The following is a 21,657-nucleotide window of genomic DNA, read 5'->3' as shown; positions in this document are numbered from 1 at the left end:
GATCTTTGGGGTAGTTTTCCCTATACAGATTCTTTTCTGTGTTCCTGAGTTGTGAGCTGACTCACAGGAATTCTGTGGGAGGTGTATTGAGGGCAGATCTCTGCCTCCCTCTTACTCCATAATACCCTGTATATTATGTGCTAAAGCTATATTTATTGCTTCTTTGTCTCCAAAATTATATAAGCTCTTTGAAGGCAAGAACTGTTCCATTTTTGTTTTTCCTTTTCATTTAGGAGAGTTCCTTACATATTATTTTTCCCCCATTTTTGACCTGTGATTTCATTTATATATCGACTTCTCTCTTTAGAAATTTCCTCTGCCCCAGTACCTAAATCAGCAACTTCTTCGTAATTTACGTTCTTAGAGAATCATGTAAGGTCCTGAAAGATTTAATGTCTTGCTCATGATCATGTATGTCAGAGGTTAAGTTTAACCAAGGCTCTGTCTTTACTCCTAGATAGGCCCTCTTTTCAACTACCCTGACTGCCTTGAATGGTATAGGTGTTTTATAAATGTTTGCTAATACGTATTAGAATGGAGCGTCACTTTCCAAAACGGTGGTCTATGGTATTTAGACAAATCAGAAACAGTCCAGGATGTACATCTGCTACTGGGATGATCTGAGACTATACTCCATCTCCCTAGGAGTTGTCAAGAACCCTGATTACAACACAGCCACTACTTTGCTTCACAGTCATTTCATTGCTCCAAAGAGCTTAAAATAAAACACACTATTCAAAGAACTTCAAATCTAACAGAAGACAACAGGCATCTACCTGTGAGAAGTTAAATAGTAATAAAAAGTTTAAATAACTGTTAAAGACAAGCAGACGAGATGCTGCATGAATAATGCCTAATGAGTGATACAGAATATTAATGCCCTTATAGTTCAGAGAAGGGATAATCTGCCTCAGGATCAGTTCCAGCAATATCACAAGAAAAGGCTGGCATCTTCTGGGAGTAATGAATAAATCCATGTAAGTAGATTAGAGAATTAGGGAAGCTTTGAGGGACATGCCTTGCAGATTCACTTATAGAATGACAAAGTATCAGAGTGGGGGATGATGTTATTTAAAGATAGGTTCGCAGAGCTAGGGTTCACAACATACATATTGTTCTTTGATGAAAATCCAAAGTGTCTCCCAGGAGCTGAGAACAATAATGCTGACAAATGGAAAGGACCTGCTCTTGAATTGGGGGAGGGGGAAACTTACAGAAAGAAATCGTTGATATTTGGAAAATATAGCCTGGTATATGAGATAAAAATGAAGAGTTTGAGAGTTCATCTAAAACCCTTCTCTGGATTATTTAGATTGAATTTTGCTACAAGGAAACTTTAATTCAACAAGCTATATTGTGTACCTCTCACATACCTAGCACGATCTTAATCCTAATGCAATGGAGTTTTCATTCTTTGTATTTTCAGAACCTAGTGCAGGGCCTAGAATATAGTAGGCATTCAAAACTTTGGTTGATTGATTGATTACATTTTAATTTATTTTTCTTTCAAACTAGCATCATATCTTATTGTAGATATCATAGATTTGTAGATTTAGAAATAGGGGACCTCAGACAGAAGCTGTCAGGTCCAATCCACTTCACCTTACTGGTGAGGTAAATAATACTTTCTAGGGTATGTTACTTATCACAGAGCTAGTAAGTGTTTGAGGCAGGTTTTGTGACCATAAGCCCAGCACTCTAGCCACTATACCACCAAACTGCCAATTATTATTCAGCTTATTAACTCCCTACTCCAAAAGTGATTATGCAAACTCTGTATGCACACCCCCTAATTGTTCTCATAGTCCCAGCCCCCACTACCACCAACAGCTTCACGATATCCTATTCCACAGCTCCAACTATTAAGAAGTTTATTGTTACGGTCAGCTCAAATTCTCTCTTCTATATTGTCTAACTATTGATTCTTTGGACCATTACTCAATCAGTTATCAAGTCTCTATTAGATGCCGAGCACTGTGCTAAGTGCTGGGGATACAAGGAAATGAAAAGACACTCCTTGTTACAAAAACCACTCCCTCCCAATCTTCTAATGGAAGGACAAACAAGATAGATATATCATATATTTGGAGATAATAAATAGAAGAAAGTCCATTGCATTAAGGGGTGGGGTGTCAGAAAAGAATTCTTGTAGAAGGTAGTATTTTAGCTGCCACTTGAAGGAAACCAGGGAAGCCTGGATGCATAGATAAGGATGGGGAAAATTCTAAGCATAAGAGATAGACAATGAAAATGCACACTCAGGAGAAGGAATGTGTTCAAGGACTAGTAAAGAGATCAGTGTCATTGTATCACAGAGCACATAGGGGTGAATAAGACATAAGAACACAGGGAAGGTTGGAGGGGGCCAGTTATGAAGAGCATTATAGAAGAGATAGAGATTGGTGTAAAGTGATATCTCAAGGTTGTTTTAATTCACATTTCTCTAATCAATAGTGATTTAGATAGACTAGGGCACTTTTTCATATGACTATAAAAGGTTTTGATTATTTCGTTGGAAAACTGCCTCTTTCATATCTTTTGACCATTTATCAATTGGGGAATGACTCATATTCTTATAAATATGACAAAGTTCTTTATATATTTCTTTATCCCTTTTTTACATATTCTTTATCTGAGAAATTGCCTATAAATTTTCTCCCAATTTTCTGCTTTCCTTCTGATCTTGGCTACATTTATTTTATTTGTATGAAAACTTTTTAAAAATTTAATGTAACAGAAATTATCCATTTTACATCTAATTTTGCTCTCAATTGCTTTTTTATTCATAAATTGGCTATAATTATTGAAGGGGAAAGTGACAAATGTTGGAAGGGATGTGGAAAAATTGGGACACTAATTAGTTCATTATTGGTGAAATAATCCAATCATTTTGAAGAACAATATAGAATTATGCCCAAAGAATTATGAAGCTGCCTATACCCTTTGACCCAGAAATACCACTACTAGGTCTACTTCCAAAAAAGATTAGGGAAAAAGGAAAAGAGCCTATATGTTCTAAAATGTTTGTAGCAGCTTTCTTTGCAGTGACAAAGAAATGGAAGTTGCAGGGATGCCCACCAATTGGGGAATAGCTGAACAAGTTGTGCTTTTTGGATGTGATGGAATGTTACTGTGCTCCAAGAAATGATGAGCTCAATGATCTTAGAAAAACATGGAAAGACTTGTGCAAAATAATGAAGAGTGAAATGAGAAGAACCAAAAGAACGTTGTATACAGTAACAGCAATATTGTTTTAAGAATGACTTTGAGCAAATAAGTAATTTTGACTATTATAAATTCCCAAAATTACTGTAGAAGACATATGATGAAAGACATTATCTGCATCCATAGAAAGAACTGATAAATAGAAGTATGTATGCATAGAATAATTTCTGTCTAATGGTAGCCTGATTCCCTCGCCCTCTTGTGTGGGGGAGGAAAGGAAATTTACATGATAACCGTATTGTTTATTTAACAGGAATAACAAGTTGTATATAGTGAATTTGTGGTTTCATGTGCAATCATCTTTTTAATTGTACTATGTTATGAAAACATTTGTTTTATTCCATAAATTAAAAAGTTTAATTTTTTTAAAAAGTGAGAGATTTTTAAAAAGTAAATTTGAGTTTTCTGACATTAAAGAAAACTAAAAGTTCTTTCCTTTTCATTTTATTCACAGGTTTTGCCAATCCACTTACTGGCATAGCAGATGCATCTCAGAGCAGCATGCATAATGCTTTACACATCTACATGAACGGCACAATGTCCCAGGTACAAGGATCAGCTAATGATCCCATCTTTATTCTTCACCATGCCTTTGTGGACAGGTCAGTTGACTATTTCTCACATGGAGAGACTTCAAAATTTTTCAATACTTTTAACTGTGGTAACATGGTATAGTGAAAAAAGGGACAAAGCGGGGCAGGTAGGTAGTGCAGTAAGTTGAGCACTGGCCCTGGAGTCAGGAGGACCTGAGTTCAAATCTAACCTCAAACACTTGACACACTTACTAGCTGTGTGACCTTGGGCAAGTCACTTAACCCCAATTGCCCTGCCTTCCCCCTCCAAAAAAAAAAGTTAAAAAAAAAAAGAAAAAAGGGACAGGGACAGAATCTATGCTTTCATCATATAGGAAATTTTCATGTGAGAAAATGCCCTCTACTGATGGAGTCTGACCCTTTCTTTTCCATTTTTATTCTTAGAGAGTGGACTAGTGATTTGACCAGGGTCACACAGACAATATGTATTAGAGGTTAGACCTGCACTCAGGTCTTAATTTTAAGGCCCCCTAGCCATTATGACGTGCTGCCTCTCATGGTCAGGAATATCTGTTTTAGTTCATACCTGGGACATATACTATTTATATCACTATGGACAAGTCACTTAGCCTTTTTGAGTTTCAGGTAATTCTGTAAGATTAGATGTTATAGACAGGTTGCAATCTTTGCTGATAAAGAGCCCTCCCCCACATACACCTAACGCACTCACAAGTCCTTGATGTATGAATCTATATAATGAAGTTTTTGAGTAATAATTAAGAGGTCATAAGAGGATTGAGAAACTACTAAGCTATTAGTGGTATTATCCTGGACAAATCACTTAATTTCTCTATGCCTCAGTTTCCTCATGTATAAAAAGATAAAAGGGATTGTACCCAATAATCTCTTAAGTCCTTTCCAGTTCTAAATCCTATGCTCTTTTGACCAGCCTTTGTGATATTCCTAAAAGCTACCACCAGTTATTAAAAAAATAAACAAAAACAAAAGCTTCTCCTCTTCCCAAAGCCAAGTCTCGTACATGGAAACCAGCATACTTTTCCATTTACTCTATTACCCAAATCTCACTTTTCTTTACAAAAAAATTTTCTTTCTTCCTGAGCTTTTCATCTACTGTGGCTTTGTCACCCTTGTTGTGATATTGTTTTCTTTAGACTTTAATTCCACCATCCATTTTCTTTACCTAACTGAAGTGTAGGCTAGTTAAGAGTCAACACTGACCAATGTTGAGAGCTGTATAATTGAAAACTTTCCCAAGAAATGAACTGGCAATTGTGGCAGTGATATCTGAGTGTGCTGTCTTGGTTGGAAGTGTAATGAGGCTCATCACACTATGTCCTTACTTTCCACTAGTTCACCCCAATTATGCTCTTTTTCAGGCAAAGAACACAAAGGTAAGAAATATAGGCTTATCTTCCCTGAAATTACCCTTTCATCTTGGGATTTCCAAACTCTAAAATACAGCATCACAAATAACACTGGAATTATCACCAATTCACAATTGGACCAAACACAATTTTTTTTTAGAACAAACAACCCTGGCAGAGATAACCCAAGGGTTGAATGCAGGTAATATATGAAGCTTTCCAGACTCTTCAACTACTAATTCTTTCCCTCTCAGTCTACCTTGTATTTTACCATTTTGTATGTGTTTATATATCTTCTACATATACTTATATATGTCCTTGTTAGAACTCTTCTTTTAGAATGTAAACTTCTTATGAAAAGGGAATGTTTTGTTGATTGAATTTATATCCCCAGCGACTGACTTAGTGTTTGGCAAATAGTAATCATTTGATAAGTGCCTGTTGATTGCTTGATTCATATAGTTAATATCAGTGGTGGGATTCAAATAGATTAACAACCAGTTCTCCAAGGTACTGAGCCAAGGCCCTGCCACTGCTGCTGACATAGCAGGCATGGGCCCTGACCCTAACAACAGGTTAGCCAAACTCAACCTAAAATTAGGTACTCTTTCTGCCAAACCAGTGGAACTGGTTGAATCCCACCACTGGTTGATATAGTGAATCAATGCAAATGCTATACTAATCATTACATTGCTGTGAGAAATAGAACAACATGACCAATTCCATCATGGTCAATCACAATGGTAAATTGGGCACTATAACATGTGGTTTGTATAAACATAGGAATATACAAAATGAAGAAAAGACAGAGATAATTCTGTGAAAAACAAATCACAGCTTCCATTTCCTACCTAGGTAGGTCCCCTTGGACCAGTACAATTGATCAGAATGTTAATTTGATGCATCTTGATGAGATAAATTGCCAGAAAGTTAGAGTTAATACGCACATTCCTTCTGGGAGTGACTTGGGCATAGGTAGCAAATTATTACTTCAGAAAGACATCATAAAACAAGAGGCTTCTGGGCATTGATCACAATCAAGCCTGAATTGTGAAGCTGGATTATATTGATTGCAAGCTGGCTTCTGAACATTTTTAGCATTGAGGGAATGGCTGGAAAGTCTACAAAATAATACCCTTCCCTTGGCTTAAGGGAAATTCTTCCTACTCCTAGTCACTTAAGAACTATGATGCAATTAAATTTAATGAACCTGTGTTAGTACTTTCCATGGGGAGACCACAGTACTAGACCCTAAGGGAAGATCTAAAATGTTGTACTTACTTGGCCTCAGACAAGTCACTTAGCTGGTCTGTTTCTTTATCTGTAAAATGGGACAATGCCTATCTCCCATAAAAAGAGAAGGCAAAATAGGGTAATATTTGTAAATGGCTTTGCAAACCTTAAAATGCTGTATAGTTCCTAGCTACTGTTGTTATTATCATATAATCCTGGAGTCAGAAAGCCTCAGAAGTCACATATTTTATTGTGAGCAAGGTTCCCTTCTACTACATCCACAAGATGTCATCTTTCAATCTATGTGAAAACCTTCAGGGATGAGGAACACACTCTTTTGGAGGCAGAATATTTTACTTGTTGATTGTTCCATTAAAAAAATTCCTTATATCAATCCCAAATTTAACTCTATGTCACAGTCATCCATTATATCCAGTTCCCCTCTCTGAAGTCAAGAAGAACAAATCTAATCTCTCACGCATACGACATTACTGGAAAATCCTCAAAGATAGCCATCATATATTTTTGGGTACTCTCTTCTTTAAGCTAAACATAGCCATTCCTAACAACACATCTGGATGTGGCCCTTCAACATCTAATCACCTTGTTCTCTGTACTCTCCAACTTATCACTAGAGTGCCCAGAACTCAACATTGTCTGCAGATACATTCTCACTGAGTTAGGGCACTGCTGGACCATGACCTCCCTAGTTCTGAACACAGTGCCTTTCTCAATGTAGTCCAAGATAGCATTAGGTTTTTTTAATTATGGCAGAAGTCTAAAAGTAGGAGCCTCACATCTGAGAATCCCTCACAGCCTGACCAGCAACCTCACTCAAACTTGTGTTTCCTCCATTTTCAAGATGGGAACAGTCAAGTATCAGCTTATCGTGACTACCCTAAAGGAAAACCAGATTCCCCATAATAAGATCACCGTTGGGTTAGTGAAGTTGGCATACATGTACCAACAGTATCCTAATCCTGATGCACTTGCCCTTGTTGATGCCACAGTAGTCAAACTAAAGGGAGAGATGACAGATCTCCAACATGGCAGCCTTTTCCTCATAATAACAAAGATTGTTTTTGCCAAAAATTAGAGTGTGACTGCAAACTCAAAAGTGATTGTGGTTATAGCTCAAGCATGTCAGCAGTGGGGAGAAAGTCATCTTAATTCTGTCCAGCCTAATATGAAATTCTTTAAATTTATCATTCCTAATATTCTCAAATATAGTCCTAATTACAAACTGCTTATTATTTCCAATCCACTGGGTATTTTGACATATATAAATAACCTGGAAGCTAAGTGGCTTTCCTCAAAACCATGTTATTGGAAGTGGTTATAATCTAGACTTTACCTGTTTCCATTACCTAATCAGGGAGAGACTTAACATTCACTCTTCAAGTTATCATAGATGGTCCTTGGGGAACATGGGGACTAGCCTTCTTTTTTGGAATAGTATGAATGCCACTGGTGTCTCTCGGAATAGTCTTCATCCAGCCTTAGGAATTAATACTGATCTAGAACATTGGAGAAATATTCAAAAAGGGGGTTTAAAGTGCATGTGAGGTGATCAAGCTGAAGGGCTACACTTCCTGGGCCATTGACTCATCTGTGGCAAATCTAGCAGAAAGCATAATGAAGATTATTACAAGGGTGCATCCAATTTCCACCATGATTAAGGGTCATGTGGCATTAAGGATGATGTCTTCCTCAATGTCCCATGTGTCTTGGGAGAGAATGGCATTTCAGATGTTGGGAAGGTAAACCTAATTCTGGAAGAAGATGCCCATTTAAAGAAGAGTATGGATACACTTTGGGGAATCCAGAGGGACCTGCAATTTTAAAGCCTTAAAATGTGCTGCCATTTAACTCTCCAGACACCATGACACTGGTTAAGGGATTATATAAATGATCTGCTTTTCAGGTAGGCCAGATCCTTAATTTGATTAGAGACTCAACACCAATACAAAGCAGAAATGTAAAACACTTGAACACATTCTACTATACTTTTAACTTTAGAAATGAGGAATGTTTGTCAAACCTTGTTGTTTGCATAAATATGCTGGATATGTCATATATTGTGCAGTCATTAAGCACATGTTGTCAAGCAGAGATAGCACTAGATACTTATGTCATTGGCTGCCTTATTGATACTGCGAGTGACCTTTGGTCCAGAAGACAACTTCTGGCTCCTTGACACAAAACATTTTACTGGTGGATTACCTTTGTGCCCTACTCTATTAAAGCTCCACATCTTGGCCCCTTGAATGTAGCAACAATTTTGCAGCAACAATCCTGTTCGCGACGCCATTTTGTAACAACAATTTGGCTAGCAGCTGTTGTTGATTCGTAAGACCCAACAAAACTAGCAACAATTGCTGCCGGCATAGGTTCTTTTGATCTGCTTTACTAAGGAAAGTAACTTTAAGGGGTTAACAATCTTACTTTAATCCAACATAAAAATGGAACTCACATAGTTCAGGAGGAAAAGCCAGGAAACTGAACTTCAAAGCAAATACAAACAAATTACAAATACACAATATAAACAGACCAAATCACAATTCATAGTTACCAGGAAAGCATCAGCATCTGGGTTGACAAGCCGGGGAGCTCTTAACAACAGCTGGGCCAGAGTCATGCACCGTTCCTCCAGCAGCTGAGAGCCCCAAAGGAAGATGCCAACCGCTTGAGTTTATATATTCTATTCAGGGTCAAGGGGCATCACACCTGCGACTCACCCATGTGACCTAAAAGTGTCACAAACATGCATCTTATTTCCCTTGAGGCAAGGAGGTCAACTAAGACTCCTGATTTAATCAAAGAAACAAAGGCCAAACTCTTCAAGGGCACTTGATTAAATAAGTGCTAAAAGAGAAAACAGTAAAAGAAATTTTATTTACCAATACAATGAATAACTTTCCCAGAGGACTCGATTTGGTCATATATACGTGTATATGTGTATGTATGTACACACACACACATATGGATATATATAAAATATCATATAAAAATGATACAAAATGTCTAATCTGTACATATATGTATGTATATCAATAGTTGTAAATTTCCATATTATAGAAAAAAATCTATATGTACAACAATACAACCAATTATTCAAGTATTATCCTCACTCAAATGCTGAATACCACAAACAACTAATAAAATAACATTTTAGAAAGATTTTTTGACTGCCATGTAGCACCATTGATTTATAGTGAGATTGTAATTCAATAAATTTCCAAAGTCCTCTTTTTTTCTTCACATGAATAGTTATGTAGTTGTATCTTTCCAGTCCTGCTCTTGTGTGGCCAATTTGCTTTAACTTAAGTGTAGGACATTACATTTATCTCTATTATTCTTCATCTTCTTAAATTTAGCTCCCTGTTCAAGCGTGCAAACACTTTTTCCCCTATTCCTATTTTTCTATTTAACCACTTAGCTATCCTTAGGTTTTCACTATCTACAAGAGTAGAATAATAAGATCTTAGCCTTCATATAAATTATCAATAACAAGGTTATGCACAACAGGGCCAATAACAGGGCCCTAAAACCATCCCAATAAAAAGAAGCAATCAAAGAAAAATTCAGAAAAAAAATAAGATCTTACAAAAGCCCTTATGATTTAACAAAGTGGAACCACAGTAATTAATGTACAGTATATATGGATTTTAAGTATTTGCTCTGTGTCCTTTTTCAAGTTTCTTCTTTTGTTTTGTTTTATTCTTGCTTTGTTGTATGTTCATTTCTTGGCCTATTCTGGCTAGGATCCAGGACAATTGTCATCAATATACCTAAAATTCTGATTTTTATGGATCTTACTTTAACATCACTTCATAAAGGTCTTTCTATACTTATTTATGTTCTCATATTTTTATAGCAACATAAAGTTCCATTACATAATACAGTATATCACAATTAAATAAGCTCTCCCCTAATATTATTTCCAGCACTCTGTCTGTCTCCTGCCCATATAGCTAAGGTACAAGCTACCAGTCTTAGCTAACATATTATTTTCTCATATCTGCTCATATCTGACTATTGTCCCTGGCTTCCTTCAAGGCTCAGCTAAACTGATACCTGCAAAAAGGTCTTCTTGTCTCCCTCAGCTTCTTCTCCATGTTTACCTTATGTCTTCTTTGAATGAGTATTGTCTGTTTTTACATATGGACATGCTGATTCTACTTACAGAATGAAAACTCCTTCAGGGCTGAAGCTGGTTCATTATTTGTCTTGTAACCCCAATGCCTGGTTCATAATAGGTCCTTAATAAATACATGTTGATTGATTGATAAATAACCAAAGTAAGTGGCTAATAGTTAAGACAGTGTATGGACTAGTCTTGTCATTTTATATGCATGGAGAACCGTAGGATAAAGATACCCTTTCTATTGCAGGTCAGTACCGTATTTGCACTTGACAGTCTTCGACAGTCATGAGAGGACTGTTCTTTTTGTTGTTTCTATGACTAGATAGCTACATTTGAATCCCATGCATTTTAAAGGAAGATAAGGTCTACTATGCAATTCAGTTTTTTTTCTTTTTAATATTATTTGGAAGGCAATCAAAGTCAAGAGATTTGACCAGGGTCACATATCTAGTTAGTGTCTCAGGCAGGGTTTGAAATCAAGTTCTCTGGACTCCAGAGCTAGTGCTCTAACCACTGTACCACCTAGCTGCCTCACATGACTTACCTAGAATAACAAAGCCAATATGTGTCAAAGGTGAGACTTGAAATCATGCTTTTTTTCTGGCTCCACGGCCATCACTTTTTTCACCAGCCAAGCTATCTCTATAATAGCTAGACAGAAAACAATCAAAATAGCTCCTAAATACCAAATAATTGGTATTGTAGATAAAAGACAATAGAGCTAGCAGATAGATGCAAACATACATACCTACATACATACATGAAGCTGAATTCTGACTCCAGCTATGCCACTATGTATTGCGAGCAACTCATATTATTTCTCTGGTTCTAAATTACCTTCTCTGTAAAATAATTTGCAGCTATTTGCCACAGTGTATAGTATGCTCAGTCTGGAGTCAGGAAGACTCATCTTCCTGAGTTCAAATCTGGCGTCAGACACTTACTAACTGTGTTAGTCTAGGCAAGTCACTTAACCTTGTTTGCCTCAGTTTCTTCATCTATAAAATGAGCTGGAGAAGGAAATGACAAACAATTCCAGTATCTCTGCCAAGAAAACCCCCAAATGGGGTCACAAAGATATTGAAACACCTGAAAACAACTGAACAACAAAAAAATAATACATATTTGTACAGAACTTTATGGTTTTATAGAACTCTTTCATAGAATTTAGAATTTCCAGGACCTCAGAAGTCACCTAGTATGAGATCCACATTTTACAGACGAAAAGACTGAGGGCTAGGGCGATGAACTGTCTTACCTCAGGTCCCAGAGATAATAAACGACAGGGCTAGGATGTTAATCTGCTGCTCTTAATCAATTTTTCTATAATAATCCTGTGTGGAAAGAAACACAAGTATTATCCCCATTTGAGGAAATTAATGTGCAGAGCAATCAAATGGCTTTCCCAAGGACATAGAGAGGGTTAAGAATTCAGGCTAGGAGACAAACCCAAGTCCAATATCTCCAAGTTCAGTGTTCTTTCTAATTATATTGCCTTGTCTCCAAATGAGAGGGACTGTACCAGACAACGTCTAAGATTGTTTCTAAATCTTAAATTCTCTACTTCTAAGAGAAATAATGTCTCTCCTGGTAGAAATGACAGTGAAATACATTGGCACAATTATGGTTATTTAGAAGTCTTCACTGTGACAGATTAATCATGCTTTTCATTGTGATTAAGAAATAAGAGATAGATAGGTAAGTACAGAATATAAGCTAAATTGCTTCTCTCCTCTGCTAGTCCTAACTCTTAGCACAGAGAATTAAGTGGGTCAGTTTGTTCCTTCATCAATGATCCTGCATCCAAATTTGTTCTGCTGTCGATTACGCATAGTGACCTGACTAGAATAGGGGGAAAGGAATACTTTTTAAATGGGCATGCCAAGACTATGGGTTAAAAAATTGATAAATTCACCCTTAACTCTGAACTAACACCCTTAACATTCACCCTTGACTCTCAAAGTTATGCAGGTATGGTTGGTTTTTTGTTTGTTTGTTTTCTTCCTAGCTTGATCGAGTTGGATTCTAGAGCTGGGCCTGGAGACAGGAATACTTGAGTTCAAATCCTAACGGACATTTGCTAGCTGTGTGACCCTATACAAGTCATTTAACCTCTGTTGGCCTGAGCTTCCTATATGTAAAACAGAGACAAAAATATCACATATCTCCCAGGATTGTTGTGAGAATTAAATGAGATAATATTTGTAAATTGCCTAACACAGTGTCTGGAACAGAAAAGGTGCTTAATAGGTGTTATTGTTCTTTCAGATACTGCTATCGCTAGATACCTATGTTTGAATCCCATGCATTTTAAAGGAAGATAAGGTCTACTATGCAATTCAGTCTTTTTTTTTTCTTTTTAGTATTATTTGGAAGGCAATCAAAGTCAAGTGATTTGACTAGGGTCACACATTTAGCTAGTGTCTCAAGCAGGATTTGAACTCAAGTTCTCCAGACTCTAGAGCTAGTGCTCTAACCACAGTACCACCTAGCTGCCTCACATTTCAGTCTTAAGGAATTCTCAATGTCATACCCTCCTTAAGTTACTCATTTAACATCTGCATTTATCCTGTTTTCCTATACAACTTGAATTTTTCTTTGGCAAAGGAACCTGATCTATAACTTTTGTACTCACCTTGGTTCTGTAGATTTTCAAGTTCCATTCTGAGGGGATTCTCTTGAGGCAGCATAGAATTGTGGATAGAGTGCTGGACTTGGACTCAGAACAATCTGAGTTCAAATCCTACCTCAATCATTTACAAATTGTGTGAAGCCAGGCAAGTGACATGACCTCCCTGTGCTAAAGTTTCCTCAAGTGTAATATGAGGAGATTTGATTCAGTGTTATCAATTGTCCCTTTTAGTTCTAAATCTATATTCTTATCATCCCTTAAGTCAGCTATGAATTCATTATCAAACTCTAGAGTTGAGGGTACGATAGTACAGTTGACCAGCAAGTCAACAAACATTTATGACATACTTATTCTGTTCCAGGCATGGTGCTAGGCCCTAGGGATTAGAAGAAAGTTCAAAACAGACCCTGTCCTTACAAAACTCACAGTCTTTAAGGGGAGAAAACATGCAAACAAAATAAATGCAGGATTAATGGAAAGTAACTTCAGAGGGAAGGCACTAGCATTAATATGGATAAGAAAATACTTTTTCGCAGAAAGTAAGATTTTTTGGTCGAATCTTGAAGAAAATCCAGGAAAGCCAAAAGCAAAGGTGAGGAAGAACATTCTAGGCATAGAGGACAGTCAGTGAAAATGCCTGAAATCTTGAGATGGACTATCTTGTTCAAGGAACAATAAGGATGTCAGTGGTGTCACTGGATAACAGAATATGTGGAGGGGAGTAAAGTGCAAGAAGACTGGAAAGACAGGAGTCCAAAAGGCTATGAGGGGCTTTAAAAGCCCAAAAGAGGATTTTTTCATTGATCCTGGAGGTAATGGACAAGAGGGAGGATGGCTTTGAGTCAATCAATTAAATAATCCCAACCCCCATTTAAAGTAACTGACAACATTCTATATCCTGATATATTTTTTAGCTGAGACCATATCTCTATTTGATCGATCAATCATAGACTTTAGATCATGAGAAAAAAGTCATTGACCAATTTAGATGCTCTTAAAAGACATTGGGTGAATTGTAATGATTTTGTGTAGGAAATGTGTTCAAAATGGTTAAAAATCTTGGTCGTGTTCTATAGAATTTGTACAATATCAGGAAGCTAATTTAGAATTGAGGATTTGAGCATCTGCCATAATTGAGGGAATTTTGAGCCAAGCCCTTATTAAGAAGGACTTTGATGGGAAGAAAAGAGCTCTTGTTCGCTTTATGAACTTAAGAGGGCCATAATTTGTACCTTTTCATTGATGTATCAGCAATGTCCCCCAAATAGCAGTGTCTAACTCAGGAAGCAAGGACAGACTGAACATGATCAGGAAAGGTGTAGATGTAGATAACTCTAAAAGCCTAGTCAAAAAGCTATACCATACCAAAGTGTCAAATCTTGAGGAACAAAAAAAAATTTAAAAGGTCTTCCAGGAGCTACAGGTTACCTGATTTGACTCATTCACAATCTAAGCTTGAGCCCACTTTCCCCTGGACTCCATAGGTACTGGTAGAACAGTATGTCACAAAATGTTGGAGAGAAAGATATTTTTATCAACTATTAGAAGAATAATTATCTTGTTCTAAAAGTTGTCTGCCTGACTAATTGATATAATCTGATAATCATGGATGGTGTCCACTAGTTTGAGGTCATGAGATTTAGCTTTAGAAAAAAAATCCCTTTCCCTCAGAGTTAGCTATAAAACCATAAGGGAAAATGTGGTGGCTGCCCTCAATAGACCTGAGTTGCCAGTGGGATTGGGAGTTGGGAGAGTAACTGCAGAGCATGTACCACGTTAGTAAAAAAACAACAGAGACTACAGTAGTTGACATTTGTATAACATTTTAGTTTCTCCATTTTATGCACATTTTATCATTGAGAGTAATGGTATATATTTGATACACAATAGCCCTTTGTCCCTTTGTGCTGACAAGTTTCTCAAGAGAAAGGTAACTGTAGGTAGTGTAGTTAGACAAATAGTTGCTCGTTATAACCTTAAAACAAACTTGTCATTTGAGTTTGCGGTGATGCTTTAGTTCAACACCATCATTTTTCTCTTTTTTGAAAATCAAGCCATTATATGTCTTCAGTCCTCCCTCACCTTCCCATCCTCCAAGATCTTGCAGAGCTCATTTTTATTGGCTCAGCAATCACACTAGCCATTTTTGGGGGGTAACCTGAGATTCAGTTCTTTTAATAGTGGTGACTTCACTTCCCTGAGGGCAGCTCAATACTTCTCATGTAGTATCTCCTCTCTTACCATGGGTTTCAATTCCTCCTTAAGCCATTTTTGTTGTATTCTTCTGAATGCAAAATGTATTCTCCCTGGGGGATAGAGAAAAATGGTAGCAAATAAGAGTTTGAGATTTCTGCCCACCCCCTTCTCTCTCTCTGAACTTTACAAATGCACACCTGTAGCCATTGAGCCACTCACCCTGAAGAGCAGTTCCATATACTCTTTGATATTCTCATTTCCTACATATTTTTAAGCTTTTTTAAACCTTTGTTTTTGTTTCCTTAGCATTCACTGCAAGCCTGGCCATTCAGAATTTCTGTATCATTTGAGATCCTTTATATTCATACTCAACTCTCATCCTTGCTTTTGTTTTCCGGGTATGTATTTTAAAATCAACATTGGTCAGAAAGCCTTTGGGGCATCTATAGACTGAGCATATATGTGGTCATTAGGATTATTCAACAGCTCCAGCTTGTTTACCCCTTTGTAATCACTTGAGATGTCAACATTGTGAATACTTGAATTGTTCCCAGGGAGATAAAAAAATAAAATTGTATTTTATCAGTACTGTAAACAAGTAAAAATGCATTTCTTGTCCTGGAGAAGAAAATCTATTTAAAATTGGTTCCATAAAAAAATCATTCTTGAGAGTTTCTCCTTTCCTATTAGGTTGACTTTGTATAGCATTCAGGGCCATAGACTCCTACCAAGTCTTTCTCTTAATTATTTTTAATTTTCCCATCCCAAATCTAGGGTATTATGGCCCAGGTCAGGATCTTCCTACTTTCCTCCACTGCCTATCCCATCATCCTCCTTATATAGCTACTGCCAACCATGATAGAGTGATCAATTCCTGTAAAATTTCCCGTTATTCCTACTTCATCAACTCATTAGTCCTCATTGGTCAAAATATCAAGTTCCTTTTGTTGACTTCCTTTACTTTTTGAGGACTGAACCAAAGGGCCTATGTACCAAGTGCTGTGAATGAACATCATGAAGCACGCTTAGCTTGATGCAATAGAACCACAAGGAAAGAGAACTGTAGCACATCAGCTTTTGGAAGGGATAACTTCATAAATGTTTAATTAATTGAGGACTTTAAAAAAAAGATCTGATCAGGGCAGCTATGCTTTTAATTGTTTTGTGTTATAAACTTAATAAGCATCAAAAAACAATCAAATAAACCTACTAAATGAAGATTAGTATCACATGAAAAAGCATAAACCTGGCATGCTATCCATTTTAACAAAATATAATTTAAAAAAAACAAAATTCACCAAATGTACTTTGTTCTATGTCCCTTTAAAAATTTATCTGAATCTTCTTCACTTCTATCTTTATTTGTGGTTTAATTTTCTTTCATATACTTTGGTCTCAATATTTAACACTCTTCTGATTCTGCTTACTTTCCTTTGAATCACCTCATATAGATGTTTTTATATTTGTTTTTAATGTACTTTCAAGAATTGATTTCATCAGTAAAGGTAATCCCTGGTCCATAAATGTATTCAACTGATACAGGTCAGGCAACTTTTCTATAGCTTAAAGAATTAGAAACTTCCTTGGAGCAGTGAGAGCTTAAATAACTCTACATATGGTGAATTAGCCAGTGTGTCAAGAAGCATTTATTAAGTGCCCAGTATGTACCAGGTTTTTGCTCAGCACTTGTGTGTCAAAGGCAGAACTTGAACCCAGGTCCTACTCTAAGGCTGGCCATCAATATAGTCATCATGCTATTTTCTTTACTTTTGTCATTTTATGGCATTTTAATATTCCATTGCAAATAAATATGTAAAAATGTATTGAAACATTCCTCATCAGAGCACACAGGTTTTTCTAGGGGTGCTTTCCTCTACCCAGACAGAAACAGCTATTATTGACATAGTTAGCTAGCTTACATATAGAAAATTTACGAGCCCCATTAATGACCCAAACTAATCCCTGAAATGAAAGTTCACCACAGTAACAATAACATTAATCTGATAACAATACAACATTCTGCTTGTGTTGTTGGCTTGAGTCATGGAAGATTAAAGTGTCTGAAGCATGAAAATTAAGTATTATTTAGAGGGTAATGGATAGGTGACCGATAAATAGAGAACTACGAGGGTCAGTGGAAATGGAGTGAAAGATATCATCAGAGAAATGTGTGATTAAAAAGAAGATGGTACTCATGTGGTGGAAGCGAGGGATAATCATTGCATAGCCTATATACTCCATTGGCAACTTCAAAAATAGCAAGAAAGTGAGGAAAGCACTCAGTATAGTCCTCATCTCATTACATATAAAACAATATAGACACTAGCGGGCATGGATGGGTTTCGACGTTCGTTAATGGTGGCAACATTCACATCAATGAGATCCAAGATCCATTTGAGCATTTTGAGTAATGATGTAGCTTTGAATATTTTTGTACAGGTAAGTCCTTTCCTCCTTTTCATAAAATCAATAAGCAAAATACTAGCAATATAATAGCTGGGTCAAAAATTGTAGTGCTGTGCTTTAACTCTCTCTGCTGGAGCTAGGACTGCTGTATCATCCCTCAGAATTCTAGTAGGTAACATTGAGGGATTGAAGTATCTCTTTGCTAAACCATCAGCTTGACAGTCCCAAGCTTAATTCCTTCTTCTTCTAGGGATCAACAAATAACGTATCAGTTCCATTTAATTACTGAACATTAACTCACTTTCACAAAGAAATTTTTTCCAACATATAGCATGAATACATGAACAAGAATTTTCACTAATATTTCCAGGGCATATTATCCCCTCTGCTACCTTGATTTCTCAATGAGTAAGCTTAAAACATTGCTCAATTCTTACACAGTAATGGTTCCACCAACTCCATGTTAAGAGGATGAATCCTTTTCTTGGACCTGGACTTCAAAGGTCAATCCCAAAAAATCACCCCTTTTTTCAGGACATTGGTATATCGTTAGTCTGGTTTCTCACCCTGGATTTATGTGACCCACTCTTCTGACCTTTGATAATCCCAAGGTTGACTATTATACTCCTTTCACCTAGAAGGGAAAAGATCAAATGAAAAGGTCAAGGAGTAGTACTTGTTCCACTGGGACCATATGACCTTAGCAGGGAAGAAAACTGTAAGACCTTTCCTTTAAAGCATAGTATCTCATCAGATACTGTGAGTCACCAAATTTAGCAAATAACACAAGCAGAGGTAAAGATGACAGGCCTATCTGAATGCCTTCATAGCTGATCAAAAAGGCATAATCCACAATCTTTCTTCAACCTTTTCCTTACGTATCATCCTAAATTTCTCCAGTGTCCTCCACATGGAGAAATTGCATCAGCTGATGGCATCTGTGCATGCTCATTGAGATATCAAGTGACTTACCCAGGTTCACACAACCTCTTGTGTCAAAGGTGGTATTTTGACCCAGGTTTTCCTGACTTCAAGTCTGGCTTCCCACAACTATGCCTTGCTGGTTGTTATATTACTATATTATACTCCAAATAGTCTAGAACTATACACAATTCCATCAAGAATATAACGTTGCCAGATATTTTTGTGTGTACGTGCTCGGGGAATCTTCAGATTATATGTCAAGTGGAGGAAAAGGAAAATTGAGATAGAGTAGAAGAGGTAAAAAGATCAGATCTGGACAATTAGTAGATAGAATGGGCGTAACAAAGCTTGGTAACATTATGGACAAGCACACATGGCTGTAGTATCATCACTTCCTATTGCAGAGTTCTAAAAGGAGGAAAGTAGGGGAAGGGACTGGAGACATCTGTTCCCTCTAGATTGGCATGAGTTTTTGCTCAAGTCATATAATAGAAGCATGTCTTCTAGCTACACCCTAGGTATTGAATAGTTGACTCTCCCAATATGTGATAGTTTCATATTGGAATTTAAAGTCCATCACAACTTGGCTCCAACCCATCTTTCCAGGCTGATTTTACATTGAGCCATCTAAGCCAAACTGAATTACATGCTGTTCCCATACACATCATTCTCCCTTCCTGTCTATTTGTCTGAACAGGTCTTGATGCCTGCAATGCACTCCTTGCTCACTGTCTTCTCTTGGAACTCTTATTTACCTTCCAGCATTAATTCAAGTGTTATCTCCCACAAAAGGCCATTCCTGATACTGCCCATTTAGTAGTTCCCACATTTATATTATATTGACCACCTTGCCTTTTTATATATATTCACTACCTGTATTCACATTTTCCCCCAGGAGAAAGTGCATTCTTTGAGAGCCAGCAAGGGCTATTTCATTTTTTATCTTTCCCCAGTGCCCAGCATAATACCTCACATATAGTAGAGTCATAATAAATGCTTATTATATTTAATTAAATTTTAGTTATGAAATCAAAACCATTTATAATACTTTCCTAACAATGATGTGCATATCATTAGCACACCCACCATGCCATTCCATAGTGTACTTGTTGGAGACTCTGTCAGAGGAACATGGATCTGATTCAGTAAGTCAGGGACCCCTAAAGAGTAGAACAGAGTCTACTAGGGGCAGCTAGGTGGTATAATAAAGAGCTGGCCCTTAAGTCAGAATGACCTGAATTCAAATCCTGCCTCAGACATTTATTAGCTGTGTGACTTTGGACAAGTCATTTTACTTCTGTTTGCCTCAGTTTCCTCACTTGTAGATGGAGATAATAGCAACTACCTCTCAAGGTTTTGTGAGGATCAAATGAGATAATAATTATAAAGAGCTTAGCACAGTGTCTGGCACATAGTAAATGGTATACACAAGTTAGCTCTTACTGTTACTTGTTGATCTGGAAGCTTTACCTTATATCCAGGTGTGTACTGGCAAATTTTAACAATCAGCTCATTGGGAATGTATTCAGGACATTTTTTAGTTTCATTTCCATTCTTACCATTTTCATCATCACTTTCTTAAGTCTAGGCAATCAACTAAACAATAAATTAAGCATTGATTTGTAGCATTTGCTGGCTTCTGAGGTGTAATTGCTCACCCTAAATATTCAACAATCAGCTCTGCCTCTGATTGTAGCTATCCATGCTAGTTATCGCCATTGTCATGCCTAGCTCTCTTCAATTTGCAGAGATTGCTGTGGGGAAGGGGACACAGCCAGCATCAGATTCTCACTCTAGGTCTTCATTTTCAATAATTATCCCCCTAGTAAGTTCTTTCTCACATAAGTACCTTGTTTGTAAGGGAATCCTTAGACTCCCATTTTATTAATGTTCTTCTTTACTGATAAGTACCATATCTGTTCTCTTCAGTCTGCCCGTTCTGTGACTACATGTGAATTCTGACCAAGCACATATGTAAAGCAAAATATTCTAAGGATAGCTTCCTCTCTTCAGCTACAAATTAATTACATCTTCCAATATGACACTGCTGCTGCATTAACTTGTCAGGCTTCCCCTCCTCCTGCCCCTTCTCCTCTGATCTACATTGTGATACCCATGCTGGGAAGCATCCCTGACCTGCATACCAAGTTCCCACCCAGCAGTCAGATCAGCAGCATGGAAATATGTCAAGCAGTGGGGTGGCAGCAAGGCAGGTCCCCAGGGGTGCTGGGAGGATTTGCAGATTGCTCAAGTCACAATAGCAGAAAGTCCAATGAGATGGAACAAGAAAGGATCCCTTGTTTCAGAGGCAAAGCAATGCCATGAGATCTGCTTGAAATAAGAGATGGGGGCTCTATTTCCAGGTATCTGAAAGAACATTTCACCAAGAAGAGATTGTTGAGTTTTTTTCCCCAAAGTCTGGTACTTAGCACAATGCCTGGCATACAGTAGGTGCTCGGTAAACATTTATTAACCAAAAGTGTTTATTTGCTAAACAAGGGTTGTGGAACCCAGCACCAGAAGTTATAGCAGCTTCATATTATGAGATACAATTCTAAAGTACCTGTCAAAGAGATTCAAGAAATATATGTCTGTTTTGCTGAATAATGATTTTAAATTCCATTCAACAAATATTTTTTGTGTGTCTACTATGTGTAAGGTACTGTAAATTCCAAGAAAAAAAGAAAAAAGCAACCTCCTTGCCTTCAAGGAGAAAATATTCTATTGGGAGGAGAGGGAAATTTTTTTTAAAATGCAGAGATAAGGAAATTTAAAGTATATGATACATGATAACCACAAATTTAAGAGAAAGGAAGTACTAATACCAGGGGATCAGGATGAACCTCATGTGGGAGGCAGCACCTGAGTTGTGCATTGCAGAAATCTAAGAAGTCTATGAGTCAGAGGAGAAAGGAAGATGTTTTTCAGACATGGAGGATAACTATATCATGGAGGTGAGAAATTGAATGTCATTAG

The 21,657-nt window shown here is 37.1% G+C and overlaps 1 protein-coding gene across 1 annotated transcript in view; it reads left to right on the top strand.

The window, feature by feature from the left end:
* The window catches only part of TYR (tyrosinase), a 168,594-nt gene that overhangs the window by 54,295 nt on the left and 92,642 nt on the right, over positions 1-21,657 (top strand). Inside the window, exon 3 of the mRNA XM_036745994.1 lies at positions 3,680-3,827. Within this exon, the coding sequence (XP_036601889.1) occupies positions 3,680-3,827 (148 nt within the window). The remainder of the gene's footprint in view (positions 1-3,679; positions 3,828-21,657) is intronic.

Source organism: Trichosurus vulpecula, chromosome 2 (assembly GCF_011100635.1).
Source record: "Trichosurus vulpecula isolate mTriVul1 chromosome 2, mTriVul1.pri, whole genome shotgun sequence".
Lineage (NCBI taxonomy): Eukaryota > Metazoa > Chordata > Mammalia > Diprotodontia > Phalangeridae > Trichosurus > Trichosurus vulpecula.
Note: the sequence above shows the minus strand (reverse complement) of the source record. Positions and strands in the feature narration are given on the sequence as shown.